Genomic DNA, 20455 nt, shown 5'->3' on the forward strand with positions numbered 1-20455 from the left:
TTACCTTGATACAAACCACTAACAGAGTCCTACCAAAGACTTGCATTTAGAAAATCCATTACATTAACCTCAATGGGGTTGAAAAATCAGCAAGGGATGGCAGGATTGGGACTACACTTTGGTAGGAAGATTAACAAGCTGACTATATGGGAAAATTAGCAGGCAACAGACTAGGGGAGGAAAACCAGTTTACATGACACATGTTTCATCTTCCTGCCTCTAAATGAACCCCCTTAACACTCTAGCGGCTGTCATTTGGTCAAGCCATGAGGCAATTAGTGCAGCGCACACGAGGATAGAGTTATTACACCAGCTCTTCCTAGCTTACGCTCCATGTGGTTAGTGATCTCCTTCAGTCTCCATTCCCTCCTTCTCCTATGGGTCTTCCAGTATTGAAGAATCTGGAATATGAAACATTTCTCAGACTCCTTTGTTGCTTGGGACCTGACAATTGGCAACACTCACAATATTTGGAAGATGAAAACATGGCAGGGGCCACCCCCTGCTGCAAGGCCTGCCGCCAGGCAAGATTCAGGACACACACATGTGTCCTGCAATGGACAGACACGGGACTCTGCCGTGAAGCCACCATCTGTGTGGGTGTCGAGAGGCAGTCGTGGTGACGGCAGCAGCCTGGGCTTCCAGGCTTCTGGATTACTGCTGCAGCTGTGTGCTCTTAAAGCCCAGAGTTCAAAGGGTGGCCCCCTGACTCTTGTTCCTCTAGTTCTTTTATTTCTTAAGCGGCTAATTACCTACATTAAATCCTCTTCTGCTTAAATTACTCAGAGGGGTCTCAGTTTTCGGCACTGAACCCTGCCACACCTGCATCCCCAGTTTACACATGACAGAGTTTAACACTGACTTGTTTTCATCCCTTTCTACACTCATAGAAGGGATGCAAAACACACAAATCTCCCCCATTTGATGAACAAAGAAACCAAGGCTCAAAAAACTTAAAAACTGGCAACAGTAGTGAGCCCCCAACACTGGAGAGGTTCAAACACACCAGATATAACTTGGCAGAGGCATTTTTAAAAGATCTCTAAGCTTCAGATCGGGAATTAAAAGGGATGCCTTTCAAAGTCTCCTAAAAATTTCCAATTTCTCAGTCTACCCCATCAATCGCCATACAAACAGCCTAACCTGGATCTCTCCAGAACTAGACATGCCTCCCTAGAATTTTCCAAAGAAGAATAAAATCCCTGTAGATTAGATTCAACACACAAACAAGAAAAAAAAAAAAAAAAAGAAGGGCAAGGGAAAAAGAGTAGAGGGAGAAGGAATAAGAGAAAAATCAAAGGGATGGGAGTCCCCTCTACATTAAATTTTGGAAGGTTACTGGAAAACTTACAGTAAATAAGCTTCAGCATCCTGCAATTTGGAAAGAGGAAGTACCCAAGCCTCTTCAGGGCTGGTCTTTCCAATCTCAGGCTATACTGGGGTTTTCCCAGGTCAGAAGATGATTTTGAGAAGCTGAGAAATGCTAATGATCCTCTTCTAGGAAAAGTCTTTAGAATACACACAGACATATGTGTGTGACCATAGGGCTATATGGAACCCCCAGAGCCCATTCTCAGGGGCCCAGCTCTCCACATGCTCCCCTGGGTAGGTTCATCTCCCTCAACGGACCCCCTGCTTGCTGCCTTTCCTTTCCCAAGCATAAAAGAAAAAAGGTGAGGTATGCAAACCTCTATCAGGTATGCAAACCTCTATCAGGTATGCAGAAGGAATCTTATACTCAAGTTCATCCAGCATCAATTCACCAGTTGCTCCTAAGCATGAATGGCAGTCTGCTGATTTACATTATGCTAGGTACACAATGAACATTTATCAATTGACATAGAGCTTTAGGGGTATGCGGTCGCACAGAGTCAGACACAACTGGCGCGACTTAGCAGCAGCAGCAGCAGCCTTTATTTAACTTATATGCAGAGAACATCATGAGAAACGCTGGGCTGGAAGAAGCACAAGCTGGAATCAAGATTGCCAGGAGAAATATCAATAACCTCAGATATGCAGATGACACCACCCTTATGGCAGCAAGTGAAGAGGAACTAAAAAGCCTCTTGATGAGAGTGAAAGAGGAGAGTGAAAAAGTTGGCTTAAAGCTCAACATTCAGAAAACTAAGATCAAGGCATCTGGTCCCATCACTTCATGGGAAATAGATGGGGAAACAGTGGAAATAGTGTCAGACTTTATTTTTGGGGGCTCCAAAATCACTGCAGATGGTGACTGCAGCCATGACATTAAAAGATGCTTACTCCTTGGAAGAAAGATTACCAACATAGATAGCATATTGAAAAGCAGAGACATTACTTTGCCAACAAAGGTCCGTCTAGTCAAGGCTATGGTTTTTCCAGTGGTCATGTATGGATGTGAGAGTTGGACTGTGAAGAAAGCTGAGCACCGAAGAATTGATGCTTTTGAACTGTGGTGTTGGAAAAGACTCTTGAGAGTCCCTTGGACTGCAAGGAGATCCAACCAGTCCATTCTGAAGGAGATCAGCCCTGGGTGTTCTTTGGAGGGAATGATGCTAAAGCTGAAACTCCAGTCCTTTGGCCACCTCATGCAAAGAGTTGACTTATTGGAAAAGACTCTGATGCTGGGAGGGATTAGGGGCAGGAGGAGAAGGGGACGACAGAGGATGAGATGGCTGGATGGCATCACTGACTCGATGGATGTGAGTCTGGGTGAATTCCGGGAGTTGGTGATGGACAGGGAGGCCTGGCGTGCTGCGATTCATGGGGTCACAAACAGTCGGACACGACTGAGCGACTGAACTGAACTGAACTGACTGAACCTTTATTTAAAAGAAAAAACAGCAAACGAAATAAGTCAACAATGTCCTAGGATTCTGAGGAATAATGCTATGAAAGCTGAAGAAAATTCATAACAACAGAGTATCTTATTATAGAGAACAGTTTCATTACTATGGTTACAAAATACTGCCATTATTTCTGAGAATGCCACTGGAGGAGTTCAATGAGAAGGGAGACAGGAACAAAAGAATGAACTCTTCCCCAGTTTTGGTAAGCCACACACACTAAGGATCAGAACATTAGGCGACTCAGCCCTCGGTTAAATTACTGAGATACAAAGCACTGGAAAATAAATCTCATAAAGACCTCATGGGCTTTGTTTCAAAGAGCAGTTGGCCAGTTTATAAAAAATGATACTTCAACAAACATTAGCCTGATTTTCCATCTTTCCTAGTTATCTTTGCATAACTAAGATTTAAGGGGTTGTGTATATGCATTTTTTCTACTTTTGTTTTGACTAGACAGTTTTCACGAGGGGGAAAATGCTGTCTAATCACTATACACTGTAACCTTACTTCAAACCCACAAATTGTTTCAAAGTTTATTCTGTGATAAAAACCTACCCTAAGTTTTTCCATAACAGCTGCTTTCCTTAAACATCAGCTCAACTTTAATTTCACAAGGCAAACTACACAAGAAAAGCCAAAAGTAAAGTCTTGTTTCCTTCAAAATTCAAACAGATGTTCTGTGTAATCAAAACAATCCACTATTTGAAACTCCTGAACACACACTGTACTGACTTCCAGGTTCTGTGCTAAAATCTTTAAAACACTAACTAGAAAATAAGAGGATGTCCCCACTGGAAATGTTTTAACATTCATTTTAATGAGGGTTGCAAAGGTTCACTTTGGACTACCTGAAAAACCTGATCATTAAGGACAATCAAGGTGTTTTAGATGAGTACTTGATTCACATTGCTCTCAGCGCCCAATCTCAGCCATAAATCCAACTAACAGCAGCAATATGCAATGAAAATTCACTTACAATGCTGCTTGACTTAGGACAAGGAAAGAACACAAGATCTTTATCTATAATTACCATTATAATTAAAGACACAGAAAGCAGCTTAGTCAAAGGATAAAATGAAATTGTGTCCAATGGCTAGCTCTGCTGACGTACCACATTGTACAAGGACTTCTTTTTTAATGTCAAATTATCATAGATGAACAGGCCACATATCACTTGTCCTGCTCTCAAATACAGGTAGACGATACCTTCCTTATTGCTCTGTCCTTTCTAAGGTTTCTATGTTGATTTACATGAAAACACCTGGGAAACTGAAACGCTTCTGAGTCTCACATTTAACACACTTGCAGATACTAAATATCTTTGGGAAATCTACAGGTGATATCGACAGAGAAAACAGAGGTGGGAAGCAAGCACTGGGCAAGATGTTTTTCCCGTTTACCTCATTACCAGAGAGATGATTTGGAGGCTGCCTTCTACTCCCAACAGATTGGCCCAATCCCAGCAAAGTAAGCCCACTCAGACTTGCCTCAGCCCTAAGCCATTTGTCAGCTCGCCAGGTCAGCTCTAAAGCTGCCCAAAAAAACAAATCTGAATGAGCAACTTTCATGTTGACTTTCCACCTACAACGGTGATCTTCACTCTCTTTACTGTTTAAGGTCAGTGACAGACTTCTTTCCAACAACCTGAACTTGGCCAACTACACAGAGACATCTCCAAACCACTCTTTCTGTATTAGTAACAGTTTCAGTTCAGTTCAGTTGCTCAGTCGTGTCCAACTCTTTGCGACCCCATGAATCGCAGCATGCCAGAACTCCCTGTCCATCACCAACTCCCGGAGTTCACTCAAACTCACGTCCATCGAATCGGTGATGCCATCCAGCCATCTCACCCTCTGTCGTCCCCTTCTCCTCCTGCCCCCAATCCCTCCCAGCATCAGAGTCTTTTCCAATGAGTCAACTCTTCGCATGAGGTGGCCAAAGGACTGGAGCTTCAGCTTTAGCATCATTCCCTCCAAAGAACAACCAGGACTGATCTCCTTCCAGTCCAAGGGACTCTCAAGAGTCTTCTCCAACACCACAGTTCAAGAGCATCAATTCTTCAGTGCTCAGCTTTCTTTACAGTCCATCTCTCACATCCATACATGACCACTGGAAAAACCATAGCCTTGACTAGACAGACCTTTGTTGGCAAAGTAATGTCTCTGCTTTTCAATATGCTATCTAGGTTGGTCATAACCTTTCTTCCAAGGAGTAAGCGTCTTTTAATTTCATGGCTGCAGTCACCATCTGCAGTGATTTTGGAGCCCCCAAAATAAAGTCTGACACTATTTCCACTGTTTCCCCATCTATTTGCCATGAAGTGATGGGACCAGATGCCATGATCTTAGTTTTCTGAATGTTGAGCGTTAAGCCAACTTTTTCACTCTCCACTTTCACTTTCATCAAGAGGCTTTTTAGTTCCTCTTCTAACTTCAGTCAACTCACCACCTTTGTCAGTAAGGCAGAGCAACAATATAGCCATTTTACTGCATCTGGACTGCATTTTATAAAATGAATAGAAAAAACTGCCAACACTAGTGATAAGCACAGGATTCAAACTTAATGCAGCTAAAACAGAGTCCTTCAAGCAGCAAGAAAACGGATCCAAACACCATCTAGACAGATGGTATCTGCATAAGTAGCTGTAAAGAAAAAGACCAAAGTTAAAGATGATATTAAAAATGGCTGAACCAGGGGGCTATCCTGGCGGTCCCGTGGTTAAGACTTCACCTTCCAATGCAGGAAGGTGCAACAGACGGTTCGAAGGGTGCAGGTTCGATCACTAATCAGGGAGCTAACATCCCACATGCCTTGCTGTGGCCAAAAAAACCAAAACATACACAACAGAAGCAATATGACAACAAATTCAACGAAGACTATTTAAAAAAAAAGAGGAAGAAAATAGTTGCACCATGTTGTCAATGGTATCTAAAAAGGGTGAAATTGGGATTTTCTTCATTATTTTTAGTCCTTTGGGAATTGAAACAGCCATCCATGCACACTCCTATTAAGCCTATTAGCTGACTTTCACACATTTACATTTACTTAATACCTCTGGAAAAATTCCCATAGTTGAAGGGAGAGGACTACTACACTATTTCCTGGGTATAAGCATAAAAAGCGTGGCTGCAAATGAGTGGCTGGTGCGTTTAAAAAACTGCCTTGGTCACACTGTAATTCAGCAAAGAGTTGAATCAAACATAGTACCTACAACATAATCCCAACTCTACAAAGTAAAATTATATGTTAAATCTGAGTCAAAATATCAAATACAGTTCTCTCTGGGTGAGGATATGTATTTCATAAATACCCCCTCACTGTTCAAAAGAGTATCAGTCGTGAAAAGCATGAACTTTTGCACTTGGATCCCTTCCAAGTGTGGAAGCAACACGTGATATAATGTGGACCTAACATTTCCAATCACTATAAACAAAGAGCTGTAGAGAAAAAGAGTTGTGTAACCAAAAACACACAACAGGGGGTTCAGCTGGTCTACAGTACGTGCTCTGTCTAGGAGGAAAGAGGAAATGTACCCACAGTAACCAGGGAACAACTCCAGTGTGTCAGACGACCATGTTCTAGGTGGTATAGACAGGTTTTGGGTGCAAGTTCTGAGGGAACTCGAAAAGTAAGGGAAAGGTCGTTTCAGAGGAAAAGGCTTCTTGAGCTTGGCCTTCAATGCAGAGATTTGGGTTTTACAGAGAAAAAGGAGAGACACCTCAGGGAAATCAGTACCTTTATCTGGTACCTAATTTACTCTTCAAAGAAGTCTTCATGGATTGATTGTGTGTGTGTGTGCTTATCTGTTTTAAGCTACAATCTAGAAGTGAAAAGATGCCCTGATAAGGAGGATCGACCAGTTCCAGTTAACACTTAACAGAGGCCATCCTCTAAGAACCTCCTGTGGGGACTTCAGTTATCTCTAACTCCCATGACCCCAGGTTTTGTTAACCAGTGGAATGATGAGAATTGGTGAAAACTGCAAGAACTCTCGATACACAGCTGCTACTGCTGCTAAGTCACTTCAGTCGTGTCCGACTCTGTGTGACCCCATAGATGGTAGCCCACCAGGCTCCCCTGTCCCTGGGATTCTCCAGGCAAGAAAACTGGAGTGGATTACCATTTCCTTCTCCAATGCCTGAAAGTGAAAAGTGAAAGTGAAGTCACTCAGTCATGTCTGACTCTTCGTGACCCCATGGACTGCAGCCTACCAGGCTCCTCCATCCATGGGATTTTGCAGGCAAGAGTACTGGAGTGGGGTGCACAGCAACTCTGCCCAAATTCCTGCATGAAGAACTTGAGCAAACTTTAACAGGGCTTCTAGCAGCCCAAGGCTGCATTGCCTGGGATGACCCAGCTGCCTTCTGAGTCCTTGTGCAGAAAGGTTCAGGGCTGGGAAAAGATATTCATACAGTTAAGATAAGCCCTGACCTCCTTTTCTTAAGAGCATTATACAATCAAGAGTCCTTCCTCTGCTCCTGTGGACAGCAATGGGCAGACACATCTCCTAACAAGTGTGGAATGTCTTTCTCAAGGACTTAAACGCCTTTCCTTTAAAATGAAGTCCTCTGGAAAGATAGGGCCTATCTCCCAGTCTCGGTGGAAGAACAGAATCTAACTTGCTAGCTAGGAGACCCTGCTGGCCTCATCCCCCCACCCATACGAACAAACACGTCTCACTTCCCTAACTCTGCTTGGGCCCCCATTCGCTCCTCCCTTTAAAACTCCCAGGCACCTGTAAATCAGAACGCAGCTCAGCTCTTTCCGTCAATGAGTGATTACCGAATAAAATCTGTTTTCATTGCTTTAACTAACGTCCAGCTTTATTTATCTTTGACAACGGGGAGTCTCTGGGTGACTTTTGACAATTAACATAACAGACATTAGAAATAGACTTTTGTTGGGGAAAATCTCAGGAATCAAGTAATATGATCTGGTTGGAAATACCTTGGCATTCCTGCCCTTATATGAAGTGGTTATAAGGACAAAGTGAGTCTTCTGCCTGAGAAGGGCACTGTGGGTTTGATCTGTCCAAGAGGTCCCATGCTTCTGCAGTCCTGGGCCAAAAGGTTATCTGCCCCAGGTGAACATGCAAGCTGCATGTTGGTTCACCAAGAAGGATGAAGAGCTGCAACTTCGAGAAGCCACAGGTCAGGCTGTGTACCTGTTCTGTGCCTGCCTGCGGATAACTATCTGCACCAGTGGCAGAATGTGGTCTGAGACTCACTGTCTATAACCTGAACGGCTGTGAGGAAGAAGCTGAACCTCGCCAGACTCCTGACAACTGCCAATAACTACCAAGACGGCCGCATAACGATGTATTTAACAAGGCCTTAGGGTCACTATGAAAGTGAAAGTCGCTCAGTCGTGTCCGACTCTTTGAGACCCCATGGACTCTTTGAGTCCATGGAATCCTCCAGGCCAGAATGCTGGAATGGGTAGCCTTTCCCTTCTCCAAGGGATCTTCCCAACCCAGGGATTGAACCCAGGTGTCCCACACTGCAGACAGATTAAAGAAACCAGCTGAACCACACGGAAGCCTAAGAATACTGGAGCGGGTAGCCTATCCTTTCTGCAGCAGATCTTCCCAACCCAGGAATTGAACTGGGGTCTCCCACATTGCAAGTGGATTCTTTATCAACTGAGCTATCAGGGAAGCATTATAGCTCTTTACCAATTGAGCTATTAGGGCCATTATGAGCAACAACAATCAGCAGCAGTTCCTGATTTATTCATATTGTATTTAGAATAATAAGGAATAGCAGTCTCCCAGTTAAAAGATCCGACTCAAGTCAGGTGGAGCAGTGTTGAAGGCCTGGCTCCACCACCATGTAAACATCAGTCAAGCTAATTTATCTCTTGCACTTCAGTGGCCTCACCTGCAAAAGGAAGCCAAAATGAACGTTCCTCGACTGCAGAGAGTTCCTGTGAAGTGTGAGTGATACAATGTAGGTAAAAACAGCACACTTGTGGACATGAAATAAGCTTCAGCTATTGTTAGTATTATCATTAATGCTTATACCTGCCTGGATCCAGTAAAACCTGCCCAGCCTTACTCTCAAATTGCCTTGATAGCGATAGATTTTCCAATTACATATTTCACCTCTGAAAGGGCGTCCTGTCATTTTTCAGTAGTGAGCCCACCTCACACTTCCAGCCCCAACTAGCCCTTAAGTTCCAGGAGAGCAAGGATGCACTTTGTTCACTGCCCAGAGGCCTTAGCACAGTGCTGGGTACCCAGAGGCCTTAGCATAGTGCTGGGTACCCAGAAGGTATAGAGTGACCATCCTCCTGTGATTTCTGCTTCCATTAGCATCCACCAGGGTTTCCCTGGTGGCTCAGATGGTAAAGAATCTGCCTACAATGCAGGAGACATGGGTTTGATCCCTGGGTCAAGAAAGTCCCCTGGAAAAGAGAATGGCTACCCACTCCAGTATTCTTGCCTAGAGAATTCCATGGAAGAGGAGCCTGGCAGGCTACCGTCCATGGAGTCACAGAGTCAGACACGACTGAGCAACTAACACACTAGAAGCCAATAGCCCAAGCAAAATCTAAGTGTATCAGAGTCAAAGCAAAAATAAAATGACCTGGAGACTGTCCAGGTACAACTGGGTAACGGCCACCAAGATGTGGGAGGTCCCTTACTCTGTACCAAATCCTGTACTAGAGACATTATTGCATGTAATCCTCCCAATAACCCTGGGAGATATTATCATATCCATTCAACAGCTGAGGAAAACTGAGGGTAAATAATATGCACAGTCACACCAGCCCTCAGTGTCCAAATTTCCCAATTCAAACCCAGACCTGAGTCCAAAGCCCAGCCTATTTTCTGGGTTACACATTGTTTCAGTTAAGGTCCCCTGAATTTCTATCTCCAACCTTAAACTTCTCCCAACTTAAAAATCTAACTGATAACTGGCCATCTCTATTTAACTTCTAATAGGCATTTCAAATGTAGCAAAGCCAGAAGAAAACAATGAGTTTTTCTTGCCAAAGATCCTTCTTCCTCACCTCAGCGAGGCACTATCATCTATTCAGTTGCCCGGGTCACAAACAGAATCTCTTATTTCCACATTCCACTTCTAACCCATGCAAAAGTCCAGCTCTACCTCTAAAATATGTCCAGAAGCCAACACCATCCCACCGTCAGCACTGCTACGCCCTAAATTAAGGTAGTACACTCTCTTCTTGGCCTACAGCAACAGCAGATTGCCAGGATTCAAGCTCTACCAGGAAGGATTCTGGTTCACTGCTGAAGCCTAGAACACTGCTCACACCCAGGAGGAGGCGGTTTAAAAGCATTCACTGGATGAACGGTTTTGACTGCTCTCACCTCCACACTAGTCCCTGACACACTCAGATCTTCATGGCGCCCAAAATGATCTGCTAAGTGTAAATCAAGTCACAGTTCTCACCTGCTCAAAATCCCCGAACAACGTTTCCCTGTAAGAGAAATAAAACCCAAATCCATCGGTGACTGACCCCACCTGGCCCTACCTGCCTCTTTACCTCATCTATGACACTCCAGCCTCCTGGACTCTTCCAACACCTCACTGTTCCTCAAACACCCTGGAAGGCTCACTACCCAGACCCTCACATGGGTGCCTCTCCATCAGTCTCAATTCCAAGGGCATCTTCTCACAGACTTCCCCAACAACCCTACAGAGGCTGCTTTGCCCACCAGGACCTGTTACAGTATCAGTATTGTTTACTGATTACAGTATATTATTGTTTCATTGCTCCAACGTTTATATAACGCCACCCCATCCCTGCCCCAGCGGGACCAACCACTGAGGGCAGAGATGATGTCTGTCTGGCTCACTGCCCTATCTCACAGCTCTTAGCACGTGGTAGGTGCTGTGATATTGTGATATAATCAGGAATATTTGTTTGGTCTTCTACTTGGGTATGGGAGGCCCAGAAGACTTAATGCTGACAGCTGAAATGTGTGGGATGCCAGACAGGGAGGAGTGTGGTGTTGTGGGATTAGGCCCCTAGCCTGGGGGATATCTGACATCCAGGTAATGTCAGAATTAAACTGTATTGTTGAACATCCAGTTAATATCCGGGGAGTTGGGGAACTGATTGGTGTGGAGTGGGGGGTGTGGGGTCCATAAACTGATGTCAGAAGTGATGTAAGTAAAAACAATGCACATGTGCTCAAAAAAGTTTTAAGGATTTCTAGACTTAGATACTTTCTGACGATGCTGTGTGTGTGTTTTTTTAATGTAAACTTAACAGTTTCATTCATATGAAATCATAGCGTCATCACCCACCTCCCAGCGTTGAGACCCACCACAGTGAAGCCTCAAGCAGTCCCAAGAAAGCAGAAGTTAACTTCCCTGTGATGAACAGCCAGTATTTGGTTCTTTCCAAAGTCCTGAGAGGGGGATTTTAGAAACAAGTCATAAAACCCTGCCAAAATATCGACCATACCAATAATTCTTTTACAAGACCCACTTGAGTACTGGCAATAATTTTCTGAGCTCTAAATTACCCACTGGGAGCCACAGAAAGCCTCAAGGGGCTTTCAAGTGACTGGGAACGGGTGCCTCGAAATATTGTAACCTAATTACTATATAATGAGGGGTCACCTCAAAATGGAATTCCCTCAAAATAACCACAATGAACGATTTGCAAAGCCTTCTTGAGATCTGGAATATCTGAAAGCCGCCTTCTGAGGTCCACTTTGGTCTCCAGTGCCCTCTCTTGTCACTTTGCCTGACTGAGGGCAAGTCATTCCACCTCAAGTTAAAAACCTCAATTTCCTCATCTCTGAAAAGACCAGCTTGAATGCATGCCAAGGACAGTATTAGACCTCAAAAACCCAAGCGATAACTTCACAGGGCCACTGGAAAGAGGTCGGATTATCTACCAGTCTAATCGGTGGCTATACAGAAACCCACAGCTTAACCCCTGCATCCCTTACGGGCTGGCCTGATTATCGCAAGGCTGAATGTACCAGCAAGCAGCGACAGCCGGGCTAGACTCACTGGGAAAAACGAACCATTAAAACTCTGTAAAGAAATGCTGATAATCAACATGTCTGAGAAGGTGGGAGCGCAAGGTCTGGCAGACTTTACCTACTTCTTCCTTTCTAACTCTGCAAGAAGGAATGAAAGCAGCGTTAAAGGTTAACACCTACTACCAACTCTGCCCTGACGCACTGCCAACCGGTAGAAGACGCCGATCCCAAGTGGGTACAGGCGTTTTAAGATCTCGGGAGTTTAATAGGCGAGAGTTACAAACAGGCTCGGTCAAGTTCACAGCTGAAAGGGGAATGAGAAGGCTCGAGGTTCCTAGCCAGGCGGCGCGTTCGTGTCCAGCCAGGGTTGGGTCGGGAAATTCAACAAGCAGGACTGACTCTTCCCTGCGCCCAGACCTGAGCCCTGCGGTTTGGAAAGCAGGCTTCTCTGTTCTCAAATGAACAGAGCCAGAGCTCTGGAGTCCTGGGAGATTGTCAAGCGCAATCCGCCTGAGCCAAACGAGCCGAGTTTCGTTCAGGGCATGGTAGAGGAGTGGTTGCCCAAACCCATGTCTTCTCCTGGATTCACGGAGCTGGCAGAGCCCGGTGGCCTACGGAGCTCGGCTCCACACACTCGTGCCCTGGAGAGTAGGCGACACGCTCCAGAAACAGTCGGCACCTTCCGTCCGAACCCTGCCTGCCCCGCCCTAAGCCAAGTTCCTACCTAACGCCCAACGAGAAGACCTCGGGGTCACCTCTCGGGCTGTCCCCCGTGTGCCTCTGGTCCGCCCGCCGAAGCAAAGGGTTTCCCCGACGGCTGAACGCCGCGCTCCGGCCCGGGGCACTCACCCAGGCGGCGCGGGGTCACCCGCCCCACTTTCGGCAGCGGAAGCGGGGCGCACACCCAGGGAAGCCCGCGGTGCCTCGGGCTCCTGGCCAGGTCTCCACCGATCCGTCTCCCTCTTCTCACCTGGCCCGCACAGCACCGCGCTGACATAGCGGCGGCCGACCACCACCACCCGCGCGCTCGCCCGCTTGCAGCTTCGCTCCGGCGCTCCTGGCTAGCTCCGGCCTCAAGCGTCCGTCTGCAGACCGCTCACACCTCCAAGCCGCGCAGCCCCAGCTGAGCTTGGGGGACCTAGGCCCGGGTGAAAACAACCTCCGCCAAACTCCGCCCCTCCGCCGCAGGCCCCGCCCCGCAGCCCCAGGCCCCGCCCCGTCAGGCCGCCACCGCCCTCAGTCCCTCCCTGTTCCCGCCCCTTCCCAGGGCACCGCCTCCGAAGCCAGGCTTCCCCGCTCGCACTTCCGCTGGCGTCAAGCAGCAGGCAGTGGTCATCACTTCCCGGTGCTGCGTCGGACTGCGAAGTCCGACCGCCGACAGGCTGGCCTGGCGCTCTCGGTCCCCGGCCCTGAAGGGAGCAGCGCCCCCAATCCGCGGCTCCGGTGGAAGAGCTGGTTGCTGACCCCAATAAAGCTAGGAGCCTTTTGTGAGCGATTCCGAGTGCCCTGCACTGAACCGGCGCGATAGGGATGGCCGGGTGCTCGTCTGTGCTCGGCCTCGCGCGGAACTGGTGTATACAGGGGATCCCTGTTTCAGAAGTCCCTTTATCTTCTTCATCTGCCAATAAAATTTCTCAAACTTTGGTAAGATCCCCTCTGCCCAAGCTACGAATCCCTGGTAACTTAGCTGTCTTGGCACGTTACCATGGCACCTTAAGGGATCCAGGGAGAACCCTTTCTGTGCTTCCCTGTTTTCCAGTCTCTCCTCCACCACCCATAGGAGAGCGCATCCTCGCCCAGGGACTTAGTTTGCATCCCTCCTTCCTCTCTGGCTTCCCAGGTGGTTCAGAGGTAATGATTCACCTGCCAATGTAGGAGACACAGGGGGCGCCAGTTCAGTTCCTGGGTGGAGGAAGACCCCCTGGAGGAGGAAATGGCAACCTATTCCAATATTCTTGCCTGGAAAAATCCCTTGAATAAAGGAGCCTGACGGGCTACGTCCATGGGGTCACAAAGAGCACGGATATTTGTTACATGCAGAAAGAGTTCTCCCTACCTAAATCTCCTCATGGCCACTTCCCCAAGAAGAGGAATTTCTGTTAGTGCAAACTTTGCACCAAATTCCTTTCATTCCTTAAAAGAAGGATTATTCTCTGTATTTTAGAAATGGGGCGACTGAAGCTCAGGCAATTTAAATAACTTGTCCAAAGTTTATCAGTAAAGCTGAAAAAGCAATACAGGGACTGGAAGGCATGTGTCTGATCCCCTGGGGCATGACGCAAATTTGACCTTCGCCTTTGGCAAAGTAGGGTCTGTCGGCAGTTGAGGAGATGGAAACTAAGAGAAAAGTCAATGGGAACCAATGCTTGGATCATGAGCAGCACAGACTCTTCTAGAATTGAGACAGGCTTCCAGAGTGCTTGCACCTGGACAACCTTCTTGAGCAGTAGGATACAGGGAAATTATAAGTGACTAGAAATAACTGCACACATGCACAGTTGAGACAACCTTGAGCAAGAGGATACAAAAAAAGCCACAGGCTACAAGTTTTTGAGGTGCCAGGAGCTAAAGCAGGGTACTATGCATGATCCCTGTACACTGCACCACCAAAGGGGTAGACAGACATAGTAAGGTACCTGTGTGCGTGCTCAGTCACTTCAGCCCTGTCCAACTCGGTGCACCCCTATGGACTGTAGCCCACCAAACTCCTCTGCCCATGGGATTCTCCAGGTGAGAACACTGGAGTGGGTCACCATGCCTTTTGCCAGAGGATCTTCCTGACCCAGGAAATGAACCCACATCTCTTACATCCCCTGCATTGTCAGGTGGGTTCTTTATCACTAGTGCCACCTGGGAAGCCCATAATAAGGTACACCTTTTGCCAAACCCACTCGTCCATCCCTATGGTTACACCAGTCAAGGACCCACGCAGCTTCCTTCCAAGAGCTCGCAAGGGTACCCGTTTCTTGCTTCTATTCCCTGGTGATGAAACTTGTTGTTCAGTAGCCCAGTCTTGTTTGATTCTTTGTGACCCCATGGACTGCTGCACGCCAGGATCCCTGTTCCTCACCATCTCCCAAAGTTTGCCCAAGTTCATGTCCATTGGATTGGTGATGCCATCCAGCCATCTCATCCTCTGACGCCCTTTTCTCCTTCTACCCTTAAACTTTCCCAGCACTGGGGACTTTTCCAATGAGTCAGCTGTTCGCATCAGATGACCAAAATACTGGAGCTTCAGCTTCAGTATCAGTCCTTTTAATGAGTATTCAGGGTTGATTTCCCATAAGATTGACTGGTTTGATATCCAAGGGACTTTCAGGAGTCTTCTCCAGCACCACAGTTCAAAGGCATCAGTTCTTTGGTGCTCTGCCTTCTCTATGGTCCAGCTCTCTTAACCGTTCATGGCCACTGGGAAGACCATAGCCTTAACTATATGGACCTTGGTGGACTGAGTAATGTCTCTGCTTTTCAACACAATGTCTAGATTTGTCATAGCTTTCCTTCTAAGAAGCAAACATCTTCTGAGTTTATGGCTGCAGTCACCATCCACAGTGATCTTAGAGCCCAAGAAGAGGAAATATGTCACTACTTCCACCTTTTCCCCCTCTATTTGCCATGAAGTAATGGAGCCAGATGCCATAAACTTAGTGTTTTTTTTTTTTGGTTTTTTTTTTTTAATATTTAGTTTTAAGCCAGCTCTTTCACTCTTCTCCTTCACCCTCATCAAGAGGCTCTTTAGTTCTTCTTTGCTTTCTGCCATTAGAGTGGTATCATCTGCATATCTGAGGTTGTGATGTTTCTCAACCTTTATTGGGGCTAGAGTTTCTTGCCTGAAATTCTCCTCTGGCCCCTTATCAATTTCTATCGATTAAAAGGGTCCAAGAGTGGTGGTCAGTAACAGAATCTCCTTGAATCTCAGGTGCCAGCATTTAGAGGAAGAGAAATAATGGAGCAGGCCCTACTCAGAGCCGTGGAAAGTAATGAGAAATGGCTCCAACTAAAATTTTTAAAATAAAAATTTAAAACAACAACAACAACAAAACCAGCCTAAACAGTATCAGACTGGTGCAGCCACCTGCTTGGTGGCTGTCTATGACTCATCAGAAGCCAAGGATCTCACTGAGACTGTCTAGTCAGGTTCATTGTTGTTTGGGATGGTCATTCTGGCCCCACTTCTCACCCTGGGAGACTACTTGGGTGCCAGGAGTTTCTTTTCCCCTGGGAAGAGTCAGGCAGCTTCTAGGGAGGGGAAGGTGTGAAATCTACTTCAGTTTGAGCCTGCTGGGGCTATGAAGTCTCCTCACCTTTTAGGGAAATTGGAGCATGCCACTGGGTTACAGGCAGAGCTGGTAGTAGGATCCAGGCCTCTTGAATCCTGAGCTTTTTTTTTTCAAATCTATGTCAAATGTGAAAGGATTCTATGATGATATTAACACCAGCTGGCAAAGAGACAACGCAACTTAATGACCAGAGAATTTGTAGACTGTGCCCAAGGTATCCGAAAAACATACTGGAAGCCTGAGCTTCTAAAGCTATAAAGTTTTAAATTTTAGAATCAACCAAGAACTGGCTGGATGACCTCTGAGCCTCAGTTTTATCATCTGCAAAATGGGGACTAACCATACATTAAATTAAATTGATAAAGAATCCACCTGCCAATGCAGGAGATGTAAGAGATGAGGGTTCAGTCCTTGGGTGGGGAAGATCCCCTGGAGTAGGAAATGGCAATCACCTCCAGTACTTTTCGTTGGGAAATCCCATAAACAGAGGAGCCTGGCCAGCTACAATCCATGGGGTCGCAGAGTCCGACATGACTGGTATTAATAAAAACCAGTTTAAAAATGTTAAATAATCTATGCAGGCTGATTCTTCCTCTCTTCTGGAAGATCTCAAAGGAATATGGCCACTGTCAACTGAAAGAAAAATACACAATGTAAAGTGAGTTCAGTTGTATTCAGGGATCTTACTGTGAATCATAGCCTAGGAGATGGCCTCTCAGGTAACACCAAATTGAGAAATTGGCTTCAGAGAGAGAAGGGGAAAGCCAGGATAAATGTAAATAATAAATATATAATAAATAAATAATAAATGTTTAACTGGGGGGAAAAACACGTGGTCGAACATAAAAAGATAACCACTAATCTCAAGGTAATTATTTCAATACTTTTTTATTATTTCAATTATTTCAATATTTTTATTGAAATAATTGAAATTTCAATATTTTTAATTATTTCATTACTTTTCTATGAATGCGAAGAGGTAGGAATCTGGGATTCTTGAAATTTTTTCATAGATATGCTTCCTAATTATATAGGGGCCAGGATGTTTTACCTTAGAGATGCATCTTAACTATCTCTGGGGTAAAACGCAGAATGCTTCTTGGCTTTCTCCATCCTGAAGTCCCTTCTGGGTGCACTGTTGTGGGCGACAGTGCCTAATGGCTTGATCTCTGTAGAAATGGACTGGCTGGTAACTCTTTTTTCTTCATGCTGAGTCTGAAGGTTTCCTCCTTTCCTGGTTCTGAGGGTTTTGCAGTTACTACTTAAGGTCTGGTCGGTAACATCATTTGCATCTGTGGTGAGTCAAAAAGAGCAGACTTGTCAGCAGACATGACAGAAAACAGTGGCACCTTAATTTTATTTAAAGTACTCTGCAGGCCTTTTCAAGAAAGACAGTCGCACAGTGTTCCTCACATGTAGGTAATTTTACAGTCTGTCCCGTTTGATGTGGATTTTCTCAGGAATAACCAATAAAAGGCCTGTTTTATTAAGACTGTAGCTCTTGGCAGACCATGTGAAATATTCCCCCCACAAAAATGTTCTTAAATTAACTAAATTAGCTCCTTTTATACAGGTTAATTATACATGCATATATATATATATATGACATACTATAAATAACAAGCTTATAATTTGCTTTTTTCTCCTTGTGAATTTGAAGTTTTTTTTTTTAAGTTTTTTTTCCCCTCCCCTTTTAGGAAGGAGAAGGCAATGTTGAGTTTAAAAACACTCACTGAAGTGAAAACAATATTGATATACATATGTTATTAAAGAAAACAAATAGTCATACACTTGCTGTTTTATAACTTTTGATTTTAGAAAACTTCATTGCAAATTTTAATTTCCAGTTCAAGAATGGCTTAAAAGCCAACAAAATTAATTATTCTAATTCCCTAAAATTTTCTCAACTATGAAAAGAAAGCCTAGTGATGCATTCTATTGGCATTTAAATATAAAAGAAGAAATTTCTCCAATCTTCACTTATAAAGGTCCTGGGACCTCAATCTGATAGTGAAAGTTTAATTAATTTCAGTTACAGGTGAACAAGGAAGTATTCATTTAGGAAAAAATAGCTATAAATTTGGGGACTCAGACAAAAAACAATCCAAGCGCTATAGTGCCCCCACTGCAGTCCTTATGGTGATTGCATTCTCCTTCATTTCTATTAAATTAATATATGTACAATGGTTTTTGTTTTTGTTTGTGGATTTTTTGCCATACCACTTAGCTTGTGGGGTTTTAGTTCCCCCATAAGGAATCAAACCTAGGCCCTCAGCAGTGAGAGTGTGGAGCACTAACCACTGAACCACCAGGGGATTTCCTATACAATGTTTTTTAAATGTTGCAAATATTATAAAACATAAAATAAAAAAAAGTAGCATCTCCCTCATATCCTTCCTTTCAGTCCCCTCCCCAGAGGTAATCCCTTTCAATTTTTCGAGCAGTTTTTCCTTATTACCTCCATATTTTTTAAAACATTTTTATTGTATTTTAATTTTCCACACTGCACAGCATGTGGAATCTTAGTTTCCCCACCAGGATTGAACCCATGCCCTCTGTAGTGGAAGCAGAGTCTTTGGGAAGTCTCAACTACGTATTTTTAAATAATACTTTATGCTTTTATTTCCTGACCTGTTGACTATATTTGTTGTGTTTTATCTTTTATATTGCATGTGGGCTGAAAGCTTAACCCATTAAGCTCTTCTATCTGCTATCTTGACAGTCTAATCACATCACATTTTTCATAAAATAACATAATTAATTTTATAAATTAATAGGAAGTTAATATGTAGTTATGGCTAGTAAAAATTATTCATTGCATAGCCACAGAGTGTATAATGATAGCATTTCTTTCTTGTCTCTATTTTTCATTCTCATTCCCCTTCCCTGGAGAGGCAGTATATTCTAGTGGTTAGGGTTAGAGACTCTGGAGCCAGACCTTGGGATTAGACCTTTGCTTTTGTCACTTATTAGATCTGTGATTTTAAGCAACTGATTTCATCTCCCTGTCCTTCAGTTTCTTCCTCTTTAAATGAGGAGGATTAATAAAAGTATACATATTAAAGAACACCTGGAAAATCCCATGGACAGAGGAGCCTGTTAGGCTGCAGTCCATGGGGTCGCTTAGAGTTGGACACGACTGAGCGACTTCGTTTTCACTTTTCATGTTTCACTTTCGTGCGTTGGAGAAGGAAATGGCAACCCACTCCAGTGTTCTTGCCTGGAGAATCCCAGGGACGGGGGAGCCTGGTGGGCTGCCGTCTATGGGGTCGAACAGAGTCGGACACGACTGAAGCGACTTAGCAGCAGCAGCAGCAGCAGCAAATAGCATCCAGCATGTATTAGGTGTCTGAAGTTATGTTTGACTTGCATGGTTTTCTTGGTACCTAATCTTGACTTTTTTCCAGTTGTCTATCTGATCTGTCAGATTCTTTTCTCCCAGATAATCAACAATATCAGATAATCTATCAATTCCATTTTCTCCAAGAGCCTTTTCTTTCCCTAAGAGCTCTCCAAACTATTGCAACCTGGATCCCTCCAAGCTGCCACTGATGGTTGCCCTCCTGGCATTACCCCTGAGATGTGAAAACCAACTTCTGTTCATGGAACCAAAGAATGAATTCTTCAAACTCGCAAACACACAGGCAAAGTTTATTTTAAAGGAAAGAGATACAGACTTCTCAGCATAGACCCTGAGAGGGGGTGAAGAGACCCAAAAAGAAGGAGATAACAGCAGTTCTTCTATCTTTACTAGTATTGATCTGTACATTTTTGGTTGGCTTGTGACTTTAATATATGTCATTTTTGACCCATCAGTTTGAATGTTGCAATGTCCAGTTTTTCATTTTTATGGCTTTCTTTTGGGTTCCCAGTTTCTCAGTTTCTGAGACATTGAAACGCCATCCCTCAATCCTATCTCAAGACCCCAGGCCATTATTTAGGAACCAGATGCATGTTTAAGAGTTAATGATTTACCTGCAGTTCTCCTTGATATACTGGACAGCAGTTAATGATTGTCTTGTCCTGGATCTGCAAGTTTTATGACCTTCCAGACCAGGGAGGTATTCCTCTGAATGCCTAGAAAACTGGAGCTTTGGGCTAATGGAGCGAAACATCTATGTGAGGGAATAAGTTGAAATTAGAAGAAGACCGAGGCTGTCAACCCTGCACTGACTACCTAACAATTTGTGCGTCACCCTTGCCACTCTCTTCTTGGACATCTGGCCTTCTGGAGTCCTCTTTCTTGATTTATTCCCTTGCTTTGGTGAGCACATTAGCAGCCTTAGGGCTCCAACCTCCCCACCCCCTGACTTTCTTTAACCCTGTATTGACCTTCCTTGACCTGTCCAACTTAAAAATTGTTCAGCTTCTTTTTTAAC

At 44.7% G+C, this 20455-nt stretch overlaps 1 protein-coding gene across 5 annotated transcripts in view; it reads right to left on the reverse strand.

Moving 5' to 3' along the window:
• The window catches only part of SERINC5 (serine incorporator 5), a 117055-nt gene extending 102490 nt beyond the window's left edge, over nt 1-14565 (reverse strand). For 2 of the 5 annotated variants that reach the window (XM_055536686.1, XM_055536680.1), the window contains exon 1: nt 12767-12949. In XM_055536686.1, coding sequence (XP_055392661.1) covers nt 12767-12793 — 27 coding nt within the window. In that variant the 5' untranslated portion in view covers nt 12794-12949. Of the gene's footprint in view, nt 1-12645; nt 12950-13500; nt 13521-14432 lie in introns of those variants that run through there. The other 3 variants (XM_055536684.1, XM_055536681.1, XM_055536683.1) reach the window with 3 other exon arrangements.
• Nucleotides 14566-20455: the final 5890 nt, after the last annotated feature.

Source organism: Bubalus kerabau, chromosome 10, assembly GCF_029407905.1.
Source record: "Bubalus kerabau isolate K-KA32 ecotype Philippines breed swamp buffalo chromosome 10, PCC_UOA_SB_1v2, whole genome shotgun sequence".
In the NCBI taxonomy this organism is placed as follows: Eukaryota; Metazoa; Chordata; class Mammalia; order Artiodactyla; family Bovidae; genus Bubalus; species Bubalus kerabau.